General features: G+C 48.3%; 1 protein-coding gene across 2 annotated transcripts; it reads left to right on the top strand.

Moving 5' to 3' along the window:
* Positions 1–865: 865 nt before the first annotated feature.
* On the top strand, positions 866–21,153 carry LOC101709796 (nuclear envelope pore membrane protein POM 121C). Of its 2 annotated transcripts, XM_004840075.4 has the most exons (13): positions 866–1,486; positions 2,548–2,763; positions 3,066–3,224; positions 4,881–4,961; positions 6,565–6,736; positions 12,983–13,074; positions 13,631–13,704; positions 14,379–14,503; positions 14,614–14,716; positions 14,973–15,143; positions 15,971–17,695; positions 18,792–18,914; positions 19,193–21,153. In XM_004840075.4, the coding sequence occupies exons 1-13, from the start codon at positions 921–923 to the stop codon at positions 19,288–19,290; spliced, it is 3,705 nt and encodes a 1,234-aa protein (XP_004840132.2). In that variant the 5' UTR covers positions 866–920; the 3' UTR covers positions 19,291–21,153. The 2 variants fall into 2 exon arrangements, with proteins under 2 accessions (XP_004840132.2, XP_021110084.2); XM_021254425.2 differs by lacking the exon at positions 4,881–4,961 and having other exon boundaries at positions 878–1,486.
* The last annotated feature ends 2 nt before the right edge of the window (positions 21,154–21,155 follow it).

Genomic DNA, 21,155 nt, shown 5'->3' with positions numbered 1-21,155 from the left:
GACCAGAGGTCAGCCTTGAAGGAAAGCAGATTCCTGAGAAACTAGGACATCACAGGACTCTGTTTGCAAGAATTTTGTTATTTATCTTGTCTGTAACAGAGGTCAGCAGAGGAGGAGGAATCTGAGAGGGAAACTGTTAAGCTGGGAGAAACCTTAAGAAAAACTGACTTTCTTCCAAGTTTTGCTTCACTATAGACACTCAAATTTGGGGACTAAAGCAGCAGCTTCATGTCAAATCTTCAGTTTGTTAGAACTAGATCCACATTTAACAAGGGTGGTTGGTTTTGCCTTGCTGTCTCATGGTAGATAGCATTGTATACTTTGGCAGAAAACAAGGTAAGTGAGAAAACTCACAACCTCTGGTAGCAACTGTGACAAGTTCCCTCCAGCACATTGCTGGAGGAGAGTTTAACCCCTAGAAAACATGGATGGAGAATTATGTGCGCTGTGCTCCACTTTTAGAAAAATGTATTTAGCTTAACCCCTAAAAATATGAAGAACTGCGTGTACAGCGACGCTCCTCTAGTTCTTTATTCTGTGGTATTGAGTATCGAACCTAGGGCTGTCGAACTGAGCCACATCCCCATCCCCAGCTTGTTTTTTTGGACACAGGGTCTCGCTAATTTGCCCAGGCTGGGCTCGAACCTACGGACCTCCTGCCTCAGCTTTCCAGAGTGCCGGGATCATAAATGTGCGCTAACATTTGAGAGGTGCTTTCCCATTTAACGCGATTCTTCCACAGGACCGCGCGAAAGCCACGCGGGAAGCTGCATTTTTCAAAAGCTGTAGGTTCTCGGGTGTCGCCAGGCAGCCGCGTCTCCCGGGAGTCGCGCGCAGTGACGTACCCGGCGCGTGGTGACGCAGCGCGCAGCGCGGTGCACGCTGGGATATTTAAGTCTTCTCCGCGGCGCGGAGCCGCGATGTCTCCGGCGGTTACGGCGGCTGGAGGAGGCGAGCGGCGGCGGCCCATAGCGAGTGCCAGGGACGGTCGGGGCCGTGGTCGCGGCGGGCCGGCCGGGGCGGCGCTGCTCGGCCTGTCGCTGTTCGGCCTCGTGTTGTACCTGGTGCCCGCGGCAGCGGCTCTGGCCTGGCTGGCCGTGGGGGCTACCGCGGCCTGGTGGGGACTGAGCCGCGAGCCCCGAGGTTCGCGCGCCTTGTCCTCGCTCGTGCGGAACGCGAGGCGCCACCGTACGTTTCTCGCCTCGCCTCCAGCCAAGTCCGCAGTGAACGGAAGTCTCCTAGAGCCGAGGACTCCGCTCGAAGGACCCGACCCCGCCGAGCTGCTCCTCATGGGCAGTTACCTGGGCAAGCCTGGCCCGCCGCAGCCAGCGCCCGCAGCCAAGGGCAGGGACCCGCGGGAGAGGCCCCGCCGCCCGCAACCCGCCAGCACCCCGCCGCCAGCTCCCGCGGCCCGTCGCGCTCACCACCACATCTACCCCTCTCTCCCCACCCCTCTCCACCGACCCTCCCGGAGACCTTCCCACCGGTAAGACCAGCCGATCTTCCCAGATAACCCTGCCAGTAGACTGGCCGAGGATGTGACTTCTAAATCTGATTTTCTTCTTCCTGGAGTCCAAAGTGGATTCTGTGGTTTTGACCTTTTTAAGGTTAAGGAAATCTTGGTGTTTGTCAGGCGTCACCTGCCTTCCTCTGACTCTTTCGAGACGTATTGCTAAAATCCTGCTTTCTAGTTCTGTTTTGTTTTCAGACAAAGTCTTGCTATATAATTCAGGCGGGCTTTAAACTCGCTGAGGTGGCTAGGTTGGGCTCAGATTTATGATCCTGCTGCCTCAGGCTCGAAAGTGCAGGTTTACAGGCGGGAGCCACCACACACTGCTCTCCAGTTCTTAGAAGTATTTGATAGTGCAGTTTGCATTTAGCAGAATACTTAACTATTAAAATATCTCTCCTTCCGGTGAAAAAGTCCTTTCAAGTTTAGTCGTATAGTTTGTTTGGCAACATTTTTGTCTTTGGGCTGTTAAGAGAAATGATATGGATGGAGCTCAAACAGGTGTCCCAGGAAATACCTCTTTGATTGAAAAAAAACTCAAACAGAGCTGATCAAGTTAGCACATTTTCATTTAGTCCCAAGAGCTGAATGATACAAGAGAATATAAAAAGTTGGTGAAAATGTTGGGTTCTTGATTAATATATTTAGTTAAGAAAATGAACTAGGGTTGAAAATATTTTAATGAACTAGGGTTGAAAATATTTGACTTTAAATGCATATTATGATTTAGCACAAACAAGTGAAAAATTCTTGAAAAATCCCTCCCAGCACACATCATCATCTCCATTTTTCCCACAGTACTTGTGTGACCAAGGTTTTCAGTTTCCCTGTGAAATCACTGAAGTCTGTGGTAGAGGCAGCTGTTAAGCAGCTGTCACTTTCTACCCTTAGATGGACAAGGGGAAAGTTGTCATGAAACTACTGTGTTCTATTTTGCTTAGAAAGAGACTTAAGCTGGCTGGTTCTTTAGCCATTTACATTTTCTGACATTCTTTTAAGTTTCTTTGGTTCCATGATATGTCTCCCTTTTTCTGTAGGGATTATGGGACTTTATCCAATCGGTTTGTAATAACGCCTCAAAGACATTATCCGATCCAGCAAGCCCAGTATTCCTTACTGGGGGTCCTGCCCACAGTGTGCTGGAATGGTTGTCATAAGAAGCCCATGCTGTCTACTCACAACTCAAGGATGGTGTGTAGCCCAGTGACTGTGAGGATTGCACCTCCAGACAGCAAACCACCTCGTGCTCCAATGTGAGTATTATTGGAAGAGTCCTCCCACTTTGTATCTGTTCTTCTACATTCCTTTCTCTGACAAAACGGCTATAGTGTAAGAAAAGAAGGCAGCTGCTTATTTGAATGAAAATTCCCAAATTCTAGTGAAACCTTCATTTATTTTTTTGGCCCTTGACACTAGCTTTCATTGCTAATGATAATTTCTGTGAGTGTATAAATGATGTTTTTGCTCATTTGTTGGCTTCTGGTGACTTTAACTTTGTGTTGTGTGGCCTGGTAATTGTTTTAACTCACTGTTAGAACGTTACCTTTCATTGCAGGTCCGAGCAGATAGTCAACTCAACACTGTCCTCACCAGCAAGTAATGCCGCAGACCCATGTGCAAAGGAGACTGTACTGAATGCCCTCAAAGAGAGGAGGAAAAGGAACGTGGAAGAAGAAGACCAAATACTCGTTGATGCCCAGGAAAATAAAAGAAGGTAATAGGCCCAGCAGAATACTAAATGAGCCTCCCATGTAGACTACTGAGAATTTATTAAAATGTGTGTCATTCCCAAAACGATAAGTCAACCAACTGCAGTTTGTGAGCCCCTTCTTTGGCTTTCATGGAAGAGCCTGGTAGTAAGGACTTGAATGCTAATCACTTCCTAAGGCATAGTTCAGGTACATTTTATAATGTTCGTTTTCCAGAAGTAGTAGAGATAAGCTGTTGACTCTTAGCCACATTGGCTTCTTGCTTTGATCCAAATATGTTAAAGTTTATTTTTGAGAATGAACGTTCAGAGTCTTCTCACAATTTTGTGCTGTTCATTATCTGGATAACCAGCAGTCATTACTCTGCTGAAGGAAATGTGTGTCATGGCAGAGGGAAAACTAGAGTATAGGAGGTTTGTCAGTGATAAGAGAGTAAAAACCACTGTCCTTCTTTAGGTTGTATAATAACTTAAAACAGAATAAAAAGTTTCCTGCATACAGAGAGGAGGTTGAAGAGGCAGTTAGGATACAGGACCATTTGTGGCTTTCCAAGGGAGTCAGTTAAGGGTTCTACTAGTGGATGTTTTTTGTTTGTTTTTGACAAGGATTGAACTCGGGGTCTGATGCATGCTAGGCAAAATACCACTAAGCTATATCCCCAATCCTCCACTTATTTTTTTAATTCATCAAATATCAATTGAGTGCCCCCTAAGACTGTTCCAGGTGGATGGAGCATGAACTAGACAATCCCTGCCCTGTGGGTCTCTTCTTAAGGGAGACAGGGAATTTTTTTAAATGACAAAATGAATAAGGTAATTATAGATTGCAAGTGTATGGATGCAAAACAGAGCAGTAAGAATAATGAGAAGATAGCTTCCTTCTAAAAGTCTTGAAGAAAGAGCTCTCCAAGAAGACAGGTGAACCCCATAACTGAAAAATATAACTATCATCTCCACTACCTAAACCAGATTATTCGTATCTGAAGTTTCAAAGTTGACCATCTTTGATACTGTAGATGGCAGAATTAAATGAGGGAAATGTCCATAAATGCATTTATATTTATGTAATGTAGAAAAATCAGGTAATGGTAACTAAAGATAGGGATTACGTTGCAGCAAGTGAGTAGTTCATGCTAATATCAACCAGCTAAGCAGAAATGGCAGGTGGTGGGGAAGAAATGACAGCCTTATGGTCCACATAGGTTTCTCATGTTCTCCAAGGTGATACTTTTTCTCCAGCCCTGTGCACTTACAGTTAAGGATTCAGTGGTATCTTCTGTAATTGGAATTAGCAGTGTACCACATACATGTTCTTACATGTGATATGTAGAAAAGTTTTCCCAACAGACTTGGCTGGCATATTACCCTCTGGGGCACTGTGAGGAGTGTGGATTGGTCCCTGATTTTTTTTAATTTGGGAGGTGTTAATTTTATGATTATAATACTCTAACATAAAGTTAGCACATAAGAAAACTGATACGTTTGAAAGGTCTTGACATACTTTCTTACTGTTCTTATTACCAGGGCAACCTTAGATTAGATTTGCCTTTTGGAAGTTTAGGGATTTGAAACATAGAGGTTGTATAGGTCTCAGAAGTAGAAGAATATGCTTTAAGCAGGGGAAGTCATGTTATCTCATTGAGAAGGTTTTGATTTATCTAGGCGCCATGATAGCAGTGGGAGTGGACATTCGGCATTTGAGCCCCTGGTGGCCAATGGAGTCCCCGCTTCTTTCGTGCCTAAGTAAGTGCAAGTCCATTTGGGTGAAGTAGCAACTGTTTGGAAGAGGGGTATGATCACAGCTGTTGCCCTGTAGATTGTCTTCTTTGCTTTTTTCATTGCTTAATTGATTCAGGTTCACATCTTTGAAATCAGAGGAATGTCTTAAGTAACTTGTCACAATTAACTATCTAGTTCCTTTTCACATTTTTTGCATTAATATGAGTGAAATACCCTAAGGGAGGCTAAGAGTGTTTGTAAATGTAATTGATACCCAGGTATATAAACAATTGCAAGGCTTATGCAGTAGATGAAATACAACATGAAAAATTAATATGAACAATAAATACTAAATTTCTACATTTGTGTTTAAAACATATTGGAGGAAGAACTGAATAGAAGAGAAAGTGGCTCAAGGCTATGTGTGAAAATAGGGTAGCATATGTTTCCTTTGAGTCAGCAGTATGGTGTGGCTGCCAGAAAAGCCACTGTGCTCCTAGTCTGTGCTGTCAGAAGAAGACTAGAGAGGCAGTAGTGGTCATCCCACTTCCTGGAGTTCTGGTCAGACTTCCTGGAGCATTGGAGTCAGTTTGTTGTATTGCAGTACGGGGGAGGTTGACACAAACCAGCAAGATGTTCAGGGGACTTGGAGCCTCGTGGGTGAGGAGGGTTTGAAGGTACAAAAGGACTGGCCCGGGAACAGTCTCAGAGGAAGTAAGGAAAGGAAGATTGAGGGTCCTCCAGAAGCAAAAGGACGGTCATGTGAGAGCCAGGCTAACCTCTCTTGGCTCCAAGTAAGAACCTGGGTGAAAGCTGAGGAGCTAGATCTTAATGTAGTGGTAACTGGGAGGCAGTGGGAATTGACTGTATTGTAGCAGGAAGGATGTATAGGGAATTTATTTCTGTTGGAGGCTTCAAAACATTGGTTGCTTCCTCTTAACTCTAATTTTTTAAAAACAACTATTACGGTATAACTAATAAATAATAAACTTTCTGTTTGAAGTGCAGACTTTTAACTTTTGCCATGTGTGCCCCTGTGAAGCTGTTACTACCCTCAGGCTGTTGAAGTATCTATGCATTATCAAACCTTCTCTACTCCCTCCCTCCAGGCCCATCCAGCCCCAGGCATCCACTGGTGTGCTTGGTGTCACTGTAGATTAGGATGTATTTTCTAGACTGTGTACGCAGAGTCATATTTAAGTATCTGGCTCTCCCCACTGACTGTCTCAGATAACTTAGCCAGATTGTTAGTGCAAATTCAGAGTATTCTCTTCCCTTACGGTTTACTAAGAAAGGCATCATAACCAGGATGACATCTTCAAGAACATTGCCTTCACCAAAATGTGTAATAGATATTGTGAAATAGGAAGAAATGTTCAAAGGGGAAGGGAAAACAAAGGGAAAGGAAAAAAAAGAAAAGGAAAAAATGGAAACAAAGCTTTTGTAAGGGAGGGGAGGAAGAGGGGTTGAAGGGAGGGGAGGGAAAGGGGAAAAAAGCAAGATATATCATGTACAGGTCAAATTCTCTCTATGATGAATGTTATTATATATATCTAAAATGTGCCAATAAAAGTTTGTTTAAAAAACACTGCCTTCAGTAACACGTCGGACTTTGCCCTTTTGTTAGGCCTGGCACCTTGAAGCGAGGTCTTACTTCCCAGAGTTCAGATGACCACTTGAATAAACGCTCACGCACCTCTTCTTTGAGCTCCCTGACAAGCACCTGCACAGGGGGCATCCGCAGCTCCAGCCGCAATGCCATCACCAGCTCTTACAGCTCCACCCGAGGCCTCGCACAGGTACAGTGGCAGCTCTGCTGCGGGGCGTGGGTTCCTGCCACCATGAACTGGTGAGCAAGGGAATACTGACTGCCTTCTAGCTGATGCTGGGATCATCTTTCGGCTGACAGGACACACAAAGCCTCAAATAATAAATAAAATAAAACACTGACCAAGAGAACTGAATAGAAAGCTCAGAAGATAAGCCTGATAGAAGTACAGTGGTACCTTGGTTTATGAACTAAATTTGTTTTATGCTTTTGGGGACATGGCCACGTTTGTGTTTGGGTTGGGACAATGGCTGTGGTTGTGTTTGTCATCCAATGCAGAGTTTGTGAATGAAAACAAAATTTTGCCAAATGCTTTTGTTTGTGAACTGAATTGTTTGAAAACAAGCATTCATGAACCAAGGTATTACTGTAGCATCATTATTGCAGATAAATGGACAAAGGAAGAACAACTCAATAAATGGCATTAATTGGATTGAAAAGTTAGATTGCATCTGGTTAGCATTGGGCCATAGAAGAGATTTAGCCTATAAGCAGGTAGAATTTAGTGCGAAAATTTTAAACAAGTCATAATTCAAGGTGGCCATGATAACACATGCCTATAATTCCAGCACTTGGGAAGCTGAGTCAGGAGAATCTTGAGTTCTAGGCCTGCTTGAACTAAGTGACACCCTGTCTCAAAAAAAAAGTCATAATTCTTATTGTTTAGAAAGGGGATTATAGTATAGTGTAGAGAAGACAAAAGGCTTTGCTGCCAGAAAGCTTGGGTGCAAATCTTGCCTCTCATACTTAGTAGCTATAGGGTCTTGAGTGGATAAATCATTTAAATTCCTTTTCCTTCTCTCTGAAGGGTTGTTGCAGTCACTGAAGGTAATGTTTGAAAACCTTGCAGTGCCTAGCAGTAGTGGGTACTCTGTGTTGTAGCTTGTAGCTAGAAAAAAAGATGGCAGCTGCATGGAGAAGGATTTGGAGGGGAGAACATTTTCAGACAAGGTCATCAATCTAAGAGGCCCTGGCAGGGACGCGTGTGAGCGGTGGGTGTGGAGTGAGACAACGAGGGCTCTGTAGCAGCCTTTGCTCTGACGCTCACTCACTGCAAGGCCCTGCACTAAGCGCTCCCTGTGCATTTCTTCCATCTCCGTAGCAGCCCTACTGAGGATACACCAATCCCTAATTTTTAAATCTTTTTATTATGTAAGGTTTCACACGTTTGCAAAAACGAAGAAAATAGCATAATGAACCTCCATGTAGCTTTAGTAGTTACCAACATTTTCTTAATCTTGTTCCATCAGTTTCCCCAATTTGCTTGTACTCTTATGTTTTAAAGCAAATTGCAAACATGTCATTTCATCTATAGGTACTATGTTATATTTTTAACTGTTAAAAACTTTTTAACAATCATAATGCCATTATCCCTCTTAAGCGATAACTCTTTAATAGTAGTTAATATCACTCTAGAGTCAAATTCCTGTTATTACTCGAAATTATCTTGTTACAGATACTTTGAACTGGGAACCAAAATTCAGTTCATCACGTTTGTCTCTTAGGCTTTTTAAATGTATAATGCTTCTACTTCTGTTCATGCTTTTGGAGAAAAAAAAAAGAATCATTTTCTTCTGCAGAATGTCCCATTCTGAACTTAGTTGATACTGTTGTGTACATGTGCTCTCTCCCATTTCCCACGTAAGTGAACAGTTGGACCCTCGTGCTTGCTAGGGTTCAAATTGAGTTCTTTGGGCAGAGTACTCATAGGTGGTCCTGTGTGTGTTTTTCTGTTGTGTCCCGCGGGGTGGGAGTAGGGTTCCCCTGTAGTGACCCTCCGCCTCTCTTCCAGTCCTTGCCCTCACTCTGGCGAAGAATGAAGTAGAGCTCTTAGTGAAAAATGGAGTTAGGACTGGTACAGTGCGAAATGAAAGTTTATTTAAAGTATGGCAAATGCAGAGAAAGCAGAAGAGCTATCTTAGCAGCACAGTGGGCTGCAAGAGCTACATTTGAGGTGTACTTGATCCTTACAGGGTGGGTAAGCTGACTTCTGAAAATAACTGTTTCACTGATTGGTGTGGTTTAGGCCAGTCAGGGTCTTAGCTGTTGTTTCTGGGATGGGGACAAGGTCAGCAGACGGTAAATGTGAGTAACACTCTCATAAGGATACAGTAGGGTATATTTTCTCAAGAACGTGATACACAAGTAAGCGTGATGATTTTACAGTGTTAGTCATCAGGTTTTGTCCTGTATTTTTTCCTGTGTCCCTCTAATCTCCCCCTGCAGGAGGCAAATGATGTCGGACTCCCCACTTCAACGGTATACATGTTGATCGCTGGTTCAGTGTTGTCACTGTGACTTGTTCGTTTTAATTTTCCTGTGGGCTCTTTATCTGCTGCTTTTGTCAGCCAGATATCAGCTTTACCTGGGTACACTGTTGTAGGATGCAACATGGTGATGCTCAGATTCTTCCTTCCCACTGCTTATTAAATGTATGTGCAGAAACACATCCTTCCTGCAGAAACGGTAGGCTGAGAGGGTGTTGGTGCCGAAACTCATGCCAGGGTGGCCAGTAGGATTTTCACTGTTGCTCTTAATTATCTATCTTCATGAACTTCTGAATTTGTGTAAGTATTTCACATTTCTCAATTTTGTTTTGGTGTGTGATTTTTTTTTGTTGGTTTTGTGTGTGTGTGTGTGTGGTACCGGGGATCGAACTCAGGACCTTCAGCCCTTGCAGGCATGGTGCCACTGAGCTAAATTCCAAGCCCTTGGTTTGGTGATTTTGAAGATTGAACACAGAGCCTTTGCCCTGAGCTACATTCCCATCCCTTTTTTATTTTTTATGAGACAGGGTCTCCCTAAGTTTCCTAGGCTAGGCTTGAACCCTGTGATCCTTCTGCCTCAGCCTCCCAGAGTGTTGGGATTACAGGTGTGTGCCACCATGCGCAGCTCCTTTAATTTACAAAAAAATTTTACTGGTATACTTTTGATATAGATAATGATCACATTCATCATAGGGAATTTGTTCCTCTACATAATATATTTTAATTCTTTTTTTCCCCATATCCCCTCCCTTCCCTTCAGCCCTCTTCCCCTCCGTATTTACAAAAGCTTTGTGTTCATTTTTTCCTTCTATCCCCCACCCCATTCCCCTTCCCATTTGAACATTTTCTTCCTACTTTCCAATATCTGTCATCCATTTTGGTCCTTATTTACGCATGGAGACAAAGTCCTGCTGATTTACTAAATTCCCCAGGCTGAGTTTGTATTTGCAGTCCTTCTGCCTCCATCTCCCAGAGTGCTAGGATCATAGGTATGCGTCACCATATTCAACTATGCAGTTGTTCTTTTTGCTATGTAAACTTTTTCAGTTTGGGCTGGTAAGAGCAATCTCAAACTGGCTCTTGTATCCTTTTGTTTAGACACCAGCAGTGTGATAGTTATGTTGCTTTTTGCTCCTTTCCTCCCAGAATCCATCTTGTATAGTTCCACCCCAGAGGAAGTTGGTTGTTTCTTCAAATAGCCTTGGTTTCTTCCAGTGGAAACAGTATTAAAGAATACAGACTGAGTTCTAGCAGAAATAGATGTACAGACCTCCAAGAAAGAGGAATCTAAATCATTGTTCATAATGATATTTCAAATTCACTTTTAAAGATGGCAGAATCTTTATGTAAAATTTCTTTGATTTTATATTTTTATGTATTCTTACACCAAAAATGTTGGTTCATAATCACTTACTTGGTTGATACTGGTACACGATTACAAAATAATATCACTGTCATTATTAACAGTGAGGCTTTTGTCATTCATTTTACTTTTAGTCTATGTCTCTGAATACTAGGGATACACAGTCAAAATACTGTATCTTAAAGGAACAGGAATGAAGTCACTTGGTTATACTGCCACCTTTATCTACACTGAGGTTCATGAATTTGGTATTTTTAAGGCTGTAGAGATTTGTTTTTCTTTTTGATTTGGGATTAATTCCGAATTAAATTATTTTGAAAAAACAGCAAGACAAGATACAGAGAAATCCAGAAATCTCTCCCCTTTTCACTTCACATTATTTCCTTCCTCTCCTATGAGTGTGTATATCTTTAAACGTATTATGGCTGTGTCTAGATGTCTCCCCAGAGCCTTATGCAGTCACAGGTGGGGCTTTTCAGAGGTGGCTGGATCTAGAGTGTGTGGTGCTGGAATCAAGGTGTATGGCTACTAAGTCAGTCCACCATTGGTTGGCGTAGTTCTGGATAGGATTAAGGGCACCCCACCCTGGGTGTGCGTGTGCCTGCCCTAAGTGCTGGTAGTTTGGATAAGATAGACCAAAAGAGGGCTCCTTGCTCACTATGCTTATTATGTATTGCTGCTGCGTATCTTCTGCTCTGGATGCCTGTCGTGCCTGTCTACAAACCGTGAGCCAAAAGGCACCTTTCCTCCTTTAACTTTGGGTGTCAGGTATTGTGTCAGCAACGAGAGGAGTAACTAAGAATAAAACCTCTTGATATAGTAGTACAACTGCCTGGCTTATCTAGTCCTCTGTTGAGAAATGTTGGGTTGTTTCAGTCTTGGGCTGTTACAAACCGTGCTGCAAAGAATATTTCTCCTTCCCTGTCTGTTCACACTTGGCAGCTGCACTTCAGGGATAGAGTCCTGGAAGTCAGGTTCCCAGGTCAAAGGTGAGATACATGTGAGGTCTTGCTTCCCCTCCAGAGAGCGTGTCCTGTCTACATTCGCATCGGCATGTTGGAGAGGGGCGGTGAGGTTGTCATAACTCTGGGTTGTCCCCAAGTGACAAGTGAAGAATAGTGTCTAATTCTCCTCTCCTGAATGACTTTGATCACCTTTTCATAAGTTAGTGTATTATTTTCACTTTTCTTCCTGTTATTGTTCATATCTTTTGCATATTTTTCTGAAGGGCTACTTGTCTTTTCTCATTTTCAAAAGCTTTTCATATGTCCCAAAAACCTATTCCAAATTAAGCTTTAAAAGTAAAGTTGAAACTACAGAAGTATCAGACAGGGTTCTTGAGCATTGCTGGTGGGAGGGTCAGTTGTCCTCTGTAGTGGACTTGTGGAGGACTTGGTCTGCATTAGAGGAGCTCATGCCCTTGTAGCCAGCCACTTTGTTTAGGAAGTTATCCTACATGTACTGAGAGAAGCACAAGGAGTTGATTATAACATTTTATTAGCAGAAGCTTGGAAACAGTAATTATGTACCTTCTCAGGGGCCTGGTTGAGTGATAATATTTTTGTAAGCTTTGAAATACTATGTAACTGGGCCAGGGATGTAGCTCAGTGTGTGAGGTCCTGAGTTGATCTCTGGTATCAGAAAAAAGAAAAAAAAATACTGTGTAACTATTAAAAATAATAAGGCAGCTTAATAGGTACTCCTGTGAATGATCTCTGAAATTTATAGAGTAGGCATGGTGCATGCCTGTAATTTCACCTACTTGGGAGGCCAAGCCAGGAAGATTGCAAGTTCAAGGCCAGCCTGGGCAACTTAGTGAGACCCTGTCCCCAAATTTTAAAAAATAAAAAGGCCTGAGGATGTAGCTCAAAATTATAGAAAAGAGTGTGCAGAACTGTGTGTGTAGTCACCTGTCTGAGCTTCTTGTTTCTTTAGTGTGCGTGTGTGTGACTCTATAATGTTCCCTTTCCTTCTCCTTTTTAATCCTTTAATGGGCACAGACTGATTCTTGTAGAATACAGTATATTAGAAAGTCAGTGTAACATTCCACTTTCCAATATATGGCAAAGTGCATTCGTTCTTTCTGTGTTTATTAGTTAGCATTAACATTCCTCTACCTCTCTAGACTTTTCTTTTGCTTCTATAATTTTTTTTTTTTTTTTAGTAACGGGGATGGAACTTGGGTCCTTGCGCTTGTGCAGCAGGCAGCGAAACCACTGAGCTAAATCCCCAGCTTGCTTCTATAATTAATACTGCCAGTTGACTCTTTTTACAGGGATCAATCTGTCTTTCTTTCTTTCTTTCTTTCATTCTTTCTTTTTTCCTTTTTTTTTTTTCTTTGTGACAGGGTCTCACTGTTTAGTTCAAGCTGTCCTCTAACTTGCTGCTATCCTGCCTCAGCCTCCCAAGTGCTGGGATTACAGGCATGTGCCACCACACCTGGCTTTTCAAGGATCCTTTTTCATAAAGATTTTCTTAATCACTTAAAAAGAAACTTTCTGTGCAGTGATGAATAGACCACGTAATGACAGCATGGGTCAGATGCTCTGTTATTATGAGGCTCAGTCCTGTCTCTCTTGACTTCCAGCTGCGGAAGAGGAGCGGACCCACTTCCTCCCCCTTCTCCAGCCCCGCCTCCTCCCGCTCGCAGACCCCGGAGAGGCCAGCCAAGAAGACCAGGTGATCAGCATCTCCTCCTCTTACCGTTTGCTGAGTGGGCGAGTGAGTGGGGAGAGAAGGGGACATGGACCCCACTCTTGGTCTTTGTGTGACTCTGACTTTGAGTCACAGGACTTCAGTGCTAAAGGCCAGTGAAGGGCCTGGTACTGCGAGGCCCTGTGTGTGCCTCCTACTCCAGCTGGGCCGCTGGGGCGCAGGGTGGGTTGTGTCTGTGGGCGGGAGCCCTCTGACCCTGGCCCTGGCCCTGGGTGCTTCGTGGCACTGCATGCAGCTCCACTCCCTCAGGCATCACATCGGAGCCTGGGACTCTCTGGACTTGTCAGATTGTAAGTTTTTGAAGGTTTATGTTTTGCTCTTGGTTTAAGACAAGAGATTTCCCCAGCCTTCATGAAGTGCTCCCTTCATTTCTGCAGGAATTTTCTTTTGACCTTTTTTGTTCTAACATACAGATGAGTCATGGCCACTCAGTAGGGAGGAGAGTATGAGGCACTATTTGTCCAGTGCTTAGGTCCAGAAGTCTGTCTGAACTGAATTCTGCCTTTCAAAATCCCTATAGAGAAGAGGAGGCGTGTCATCATGCCAGTTCTTCAACTCCACTGGTGACGGACAAGGAGTCCCAGGGAGAAAGGGGTGAGCTGTTGAGCAGCCACAGTGGCTGCGGTACTGGCGGTGGGGGGGGGGGAGGTGAGGAAATGCAGATTCCTGCCTTTGAAAACAGGTGGAGCAGCACTCCTGCCCTGCAGAGGTGATGGGAGAGGGGAGAAAGCAGCCCCGAAGTAGATGGGTCTGCCTGGGTCAGCTCAGGATGAGGCATCTGAGCAGTCTGGGGCAGGCCCATCTGGGAAGCAGTTGGATGCATGCACTTGGAGTTGTTTTCTTTATTTCCTCTTGACTGTTGGAAATATACTTGCAAACACTATCCAGGTACCCCAGTTGTGGAAGAGAAAAATCTTCAGAGACCCAGTGACAACTGTTAAAAACCAGGCTAAGCCGGGTGTAGAGGTTCACGCTTGTAATCCCAGCACTCAGGAGGCTGAGGGAAGGGTGAGGCATGAGGTTTGCTGTGAGTTCAAGGCCAGTGTGGGCTACATAGCAAGACCCTGTCTCAGAAAACCTAACAAAACACCAGTGGCTACATAAAACTCCCTTCCTGGGAGAAGAAAGGAAGCCAGCACCTCTGTTTCTCTTTAGGTGTTTTGTTTTGGTTTTGGTTTTGGTACCGGGGATCGAACTTGGGACCTTGCCGCTTACAAGGCAGGCAGCAGCACCACTGAGCTAAATCCCCGGCCTCTGTTTCCCGTTAGTTGCCGAGTCAACCACTTGCAAGCAGCAGAACTCCTGGACTTCCCCATCTACACCTGTCAGCTCTGGGCGGCGGAAACGGAAGATTCAGCTGCTGCCATGCAGGCGTGGGGACCGGCTGACCTTGGTACCTCCTGCCTGTCACCCTCCCACCAGTCCTCTGTCTGGGGAAGGCTAGATGCAAGTTTCCTACGATTCCTTCGCATCAGCCTGACCTCTCCTTGTTCTTGCTGGCAGCCTCCCCCGCCTGAGCTTGGTTATTCCGTCACTGCAGAAGACCTGGACCTGGAGAAGAAGGCTTCACTACAGTGGTTTAACAAAGTCCTGGAGGACAAAGCCGGTAAGAAGTGTAGCTCAGTGGATATTGCAGAGGGCTTGGAAGTGTTTGTCTCCTTAGGTTTGATGGGAAAGGATTTCCCTGGAACAACTGCTCATTTTCTTTTCATTCTCTCTCAGTTGAAAAACCTGCTCAGAGGTTCACTGAAACTTGGGGGAAAGCATTTCTGGACAAAGTTACACTAGGCCCAGAGCTACCCCTGCTGTCTGGAAAGAGTTCCCGAGCCAGGCAAGAGTTTGATCTTGTCCTTCTTCCATAGATGCTGCCTCGAACTCTGTCACTGAGAGCCCAGCCACCACACAGCCTTCTTTCACTTTCTCCCCGCCTGCTGGGGTGCCTGAGTTCCCATTGGCGTCCCTGACACCCAGCTCGAACCCCCTACTGGACAGCTTGAAGAAGGTGCAGAGTCCCCTGGGCTCACCATCTTCAGGTGAGCCAGGCGCCTCTGAATGGGTGCTGAGCTGAGCCTGCGAGACACATCCAGCAGTGGGTGCTGGGGTTGTTTCTGAATTCAGACCTCCTCCCGCTTCGGAGCCCTGAGGGTGGCACTGCTTCCAAGTTCTCTATTGGAAAATGTGAGGGTTCAATCCCTGATACCAAAAAAAAAAAAAAAAGAAATTTAGGAAAATGTGAGGGACAGTGTCCTGCCACACAGAATTAAAGCTGAGGAGGGCGACTTGGGTTTGCAGTCCAGTTCCCTATCTGCTGTTGTCGTCTGTGAAAGAATGACACAGCCCTTGTGAGGTATCTGCCATTTGAGTGTGGCAGTGCCCTTAGGACATTGTGGGCTCCTAGGCCACAGGTCCTTACAGGGGTCATGCAGGCCCACTCCTTCATGGCACAACACATGCCAAACTGTGCCCTTGGCTTTGCTAGAGAGCGTGCTGCTGTGGTGTCGCCTCTCCAGGACTCGGCACACCAGCTCTGCACTTAGCATGCAGTTGGTAAGGGGGCAGGTACATCTGTGGTAGATGAGTAAGAGACGTCTGGGTGAGTAGCTGGGCTTCTGAGGATTGCACTGCCCTCTGTCCTCACACTTGTCCACCCCCATTAGGCCCTGGTCACGTCTGTCTGTCTGATGGTCTGTGGAAGTAGGAATGCCTCCTTGATGGCCTTTGCGGGTCTGTGACATAGACTTGCTCAGTTTCCCGACTGGCTCTTGGATCCCCAGCACAGTGGTGGCTCTGGGAGGGCACACATGTTGCACACCACCCTGTAGAAGTCTTTGGAACTCACCTTTTTTCCTCTCCTTCCCAGAACCTGCAGGAGTGGCAGCCTCCATGGCCTCTACCCCTCTGAAGACAGCCGGCCTCTTGGCCCCTGTAGCTTCTTCCCTATCCGGACCCCTGCCAGGCGCCTCTTCAGACACAAAACCCACAGCCACCCTCCTGGGGCTGGCCCCTGCTGTCTCCACAGCCCCAGTCACCGACACCAAGCCACCTCCAGTCGCTCAGGCTGAGACACGTGCCAAAGTCCCCACGCCCCCCGGCCCGGCTCCTGCTCCTGCTCCCAAGCAGAGCGCACCATTTGAGATGCTGAGCCCCCTGCCTTCCAGCCCTGCCACCCCCCCCACCACCCCTGCTGCCACCACCGCCGCCGCCGCCACTCCCAGCCTGTCTTCTGCTTCTCCCATGTTCAAGCCCATTTTTGAGCCACCACCTAAAGTTGAGAGTGATGGGCCCTTGCTGTCTGGCACCCACCTCACAGCAACCACCTCCTCCAGCGCCACCCTCCCCGCCACAACCAGCACTGCAACCCCAACCTTCAAGCCCATCTTTGACAACATGGGGCCACCTACATCTGTCCCCTTGTCAGCTCCCTTCTTCAAGCCAACACCTGCTCCAGTCACTACTGCGGCCACAACCGCCTCTCTCTTCCCTGCCCTGTCCACCGCTGCCTCCACGGTGGCTTCTGTCACCACAGCCAGTACCTCCACAGACTCTACTTTGAAGCTCACTTTCAGCTTTGGGACGAACAGCGAGGCCAGCACCCTGAGCAGCACGACTAGCACCACTGCTTCCACTGCTCAGCCTTTCCTCTTTGGGGCCCTTCCCACCTCTGCCGCCAGCTTCACCCCAGCCATGCCCTCCATTTTCCAGTTCGGCAAGTCTCCCGCCATGCCTGAGTCCACGGCTGTCACTAGCTTTGGCCAGTCCCTTCCTGGCACTGCTCAGACAGCCGCCAGCAGCAGCAGCGGCAGCAGCACTGCTGGCTTTAGTGGCTTCAGCAGTGCCCTCACCACCCCAGCCCCGGTCACCACCAGCCAGTCCACGCTGACGTTCAGTCACACAGCCACCCCAGCATTCAACATTCCCTTCAGTTCGGGCACCAAGCCCCCTGTCCTACCCCCGCCGTACCCAGGGGCCAACTCTCAGCCCACCTTCGGGGCTGTGGATGGGCAGCAGCAGGGGTCCACTGCGCCAGCTCTCGCTCCCAGCTTTGGCAGCTCTTTCACTTTTGGGAACTCTGCGGCCCCGGCCCCCACCCCGGCTCCGGTCCCGGCCCTGGCCCTGGCCTCTGCCCAGCCTGCCTTTGGCGGCTCTACGCAGTCAGCGTTTGGCAGTTTGAAAGCCACAGCCTCTGCGTTTGGCACCCCTGCCAGCACACAGCCAGCCTTCGGCAGCTCCACGGCAGTTTTCTCCTTCGGTGTGGCCACCACCTCGGGCTTCGGAGCTACCACCCAGACCACCAGCAGTGGGACCAGCAGCTCTGTGTTCAGCAGCTCTGTGCCATCCCCTTTCACCTTCGGGGTGTCAGGGGCCGTGGCTAGCAGCAGTGGGGGCTTCGGGCTTGGGGTGGCTGCCCCAGGCACCAGCTCCACCTCAGGAGCATTCAGTTTTGGAGCCGGACAGAGTGGGACCACGGGCGCCACCACCCCCTTCGGTGGGGCCCTGACTCAGAGCAGCCTGGGCGTGGCTGGCCAGAGCACACCGTTCGCCTTCAACGTGGCCAGCACCCCCGAGAGCAACCCAATGTTCAGAGGTGAGCGGGGTGGGCCGCCGAGACACGGTGTATGAGATGCCCGCCTGATAAACTCGTTAGCATGGCTTTGGAGGGGCAGCTGCAGGCCTCATGACCTTCCTGAGGATGTGACGCTTAAGTGGAGAGGTGTTTGTGTCATGGGCTGGGAGCGCAGGGTGAGAGGAGCGCGAACATGCCAGGCCTGAAGGAGCAGTGAGGTGTGTGCACGACGAGCCAGGCTGGCCAGAATTGTGTAGGGAGAGAAGTATGGGGTGTTGAAGCAGACAGGGAGGCTGCCGCAGAGGTTTAAGCAGAAGATCATGATCTCAGTTGCTGGCCGAGGGTGAACTTCTGGTCCTGAGCACGTCCATCGTCTTCATTGAATAGGAGTATGGTAGGGTGACTCGTGAAGGGAGGGCCTCTTGAAAGTCATTTTGGGCCTTGAGAAGAAAACGTAAGTGAATGCAGTGGCCTGCCAGGTGCTTTTGTGGACTGGAAAACTGGTAACACGTGTCAAGTGAGGCCATTGGCGCAGTGCCCTCCCTGCAGTTGCCAAGGTGGGTCCATGGTGAGCACGGCAGAGTGGGCAGGGTGGCGGAGGTGGGCTGGAGGTGGTGAGCTGCCCTCACAGGCGCTGAAGGCGCCCACAGTAGGGCAGAGTTAGAGTGGGCGGCAGTAAGCCAGCCGTGCCAGTGAAGGCAGGACTCACTGGCAGTTGACAAGTTGACAGCGCTGATGAGGACTAAGTGACAAAGTCGAGAACTGGGAGTTTGGAAGAGGAAGGAAGTGGCATTGGGAAACAGAGAAGCTCCCTGCCCCTCCTGGAGTCCAAGACCCGTGAGTCAGCATGAGTCAGGGCTAGGGGCTGGTGAGTGTGAAAGGGAGGGAGTGGACAAGAGATGGCTGCAAGCGAGCTGAGTGCTGGTGGGGGAGTCCTCTGTCAGGCTGCTGTGGGGTGCGAAGCCAGGGAGACCATGGGCAGGGCAGGTGCCCTGGACCCACAGGGCTCGGCCCTGAGTTGCAGGCAGCCAGGGCGACAGCACGCAGGCCTCCAGTTGGGCTCCCTGCCATCTGCTCGCTGGCCAGCCTGACCATCCTCCACTGGCTCTCCTCCCAGGAACCTCCACACCCACCTTTGGACAGAGCACCCCTACTCCCAGCGTGGGCACAACGGGCAGCAGCCTCTCTTTTGGGACACCTTCAGCACCTGGCCAGGTCTTTGTCGGAGTCACGCCTTTCGGTGAGTGATGGCTCCAGCAGCGTGGGGTGGGGTGCAGGCTCCCGGCCCTCAGACCTGTGGAGATCAGGCTTTGATTCTGGACAGCAGAACTCAGAGGAGCCCTCTTGGGTAGCTGTGCCTTTTTTTCGGGACTTTGCCTCTTGCTGAGCCCTTCCTGGATGGGGCTGCAGTACCTTTGGGAAGCTCTGGTGGTGTTGGCCTGACTTTGCAGAGCCAAGGCACTAGAGACGTGTCCTCTGGGAAAGCTGCCCTCATGAGACCTTGTCCAACCTTTCTAGGATCAGCGGCCCCTTCCTTCTCCATTGGTTCAGGGTCCAAGACCCCAGGGGCTCGACAGCGACTGCAGGCCCGAAGGCAGCACACCAGAAAGAAATAGCCTCTCTCCTGTCTCCTGTCCCTGTCCCCTCACCCCTCACCCACATCTGGACCTCAGCACCTGCTAGGAAGAGCCTCTGACCCTTCAAGTTCTGTACAGCAAACCTACCCCAGATCCCTGGCTTCAGCCACCAGGGCACATACGGCAGCTCTGTGCCCTTTCCCTCCTGGAGGAAGCAGGTGTCTCAGAGAGGGGCAGGAAGAGCCAGGGCAGAAGCCCGCTACGTTTACTTGAACAGTTGCTCTGGTGAGGCTGGAGAACTACAGAAACATCTGTACATACTGTCCACTTCCCCAGCTTGCTTAGTGTGCAGCTCAGCCAGGCACCTCCCGCCGCCTTCTCCAAGCGGCCTCTTGCCGGAGGGTGCAGTGCCCCGCACCCCTGGATCTCCAGCACTTTGGATGGGTTGGGGAAAATAGATCACCCCTAAGCTTTACCTGCTCAGCTTGGCTGTAAGAAGTGGTTCTCTTCCTCTGGTCCCTTTAGGGGACTATTGCCTCATTTCTTGCTGCTTTGACCCTCACTGGTTCCCTGAAGGATTTACTCCTTTTAAATGATCTTGAACCTAGCTTTGCCTTGGAGACCCCAGTGGGTGCTGCTCCTGCTCCACTTCCTCCTGCCAAGTCTGAGGTGGTTTTACCTCCAACCCTCTGCCAGTTTGGCCCCTAAAAGCGTGGTGGCTCAAGACTGTTAGCCTGGCAGAGCCGGGGGTGAGCCCCTCGCTCCAAGAGAGCAGCTCCTGGAGCAGGCAGGATGCTCCCCCGCTTTCAGCTGCCTCCCCCGCCCTCTGGCCTCCCGGCCTGCGTCTGCCTCTTTGGGATCACACGTCCCAAGCCTTGTCCTGTGTTACTGTCTGACGCTTGTGTCTGTTGCTCTTTGAATCGAGTTTGGAGGAAGAATTGAATTGTATGTGTGGCGGCATGTTGGTAGTGCCGGACCTGTCTCAAGTCTCCTGGGCCTGGTTAATGGAATGTGGAAAGTGGCACCACTTGACAGCCACAGTGCTGACTTCTGAATTTTGCCATGGTGTTTTGACTTTTAAGGGCTGGCAGCCCCTGGGATAGGGCTGGGGGGAGCAAGACCTCCCCTCCACTGTTCTCCCACTTACCCACCCCGGGACATGGCAGGAGAGCCATGCTGACGAAGCGCGTGTTACGCTCGTCACGCAGTCACGTCCCCCATAGGGTCTTCTCTACCCACTCTGCTCCCAGACCCCCCAGGCCCCAGTGCCTCGCTGCCACGCCCATCCTCTTTGGGAGAAGTATGAATGCGTGTGTCTAAATTAAAAGAAAAATATTTAAACATTTTTTAACAAAATAAAAATTTATTTTTGTATTTAAGCTAAATTGCCTTTTAAATTCCTTCAAGCTTGGTTCATTGAGGTGGTTCAGTATAAATGCTATGGACTAGAGATTAGCTGTATAGTTAAGTTATGCCTGTGTGAAGGAGCTCACTGCTCCACTGCAAGACTGGAGCTCCTTCTGGATTATACAGACTTAATCCTTATTTTATAAATAATGTGACATAGGTGTAACTAGTCCCTCCCCCTTAGTGTCTGAGGTTGAATGTGGGAAGAGCGCAAGGCCTAGTCCCAGCAGGGTGGGTGCAGGTCTAGCAGCGAAGCTTCGGCCTGGCCTTGCATCAGGGCCCTCGGCTGTGGGGTCTGAGCCAGCTGACCACCCTCCCCGCGTGGGCACCGGGCATGTGTGCAAGCACGTGTGCAGCACAGGAACAGGAGGCTGGGACTGACTTCCCGTTACCGGTGAGATCTGGTTCCTGTTGGGGCTAGTGGGCATTTTTAGTATGAATGTGACATTTTTCTCTCTGCTTATGTCATAAGAATAAACAAACTGTGATCCATCATA

This window comes from Heterocephalus glaber, unplaced genomic scaffold (genome assembly GCF_053883595.1).
Source record: "Heterocephalus glaber isolate CG9 unplaced genomic scaffold, H.glaber_assembly_v1.0 deba00001610, whole genome shotgun sequence".
Lineage (NCBI taxonomy): Eukaryota > Metazoa > Chordata > Mammalia > Rodentia > Bathyergidae > Heterocephalus > Heterocephalus glaber.
The sequence above is the reverse complement of the archived record's forward strand: the minus strand, read 5'-3'. Positions and strand labels throughout refer to the sequence as shown.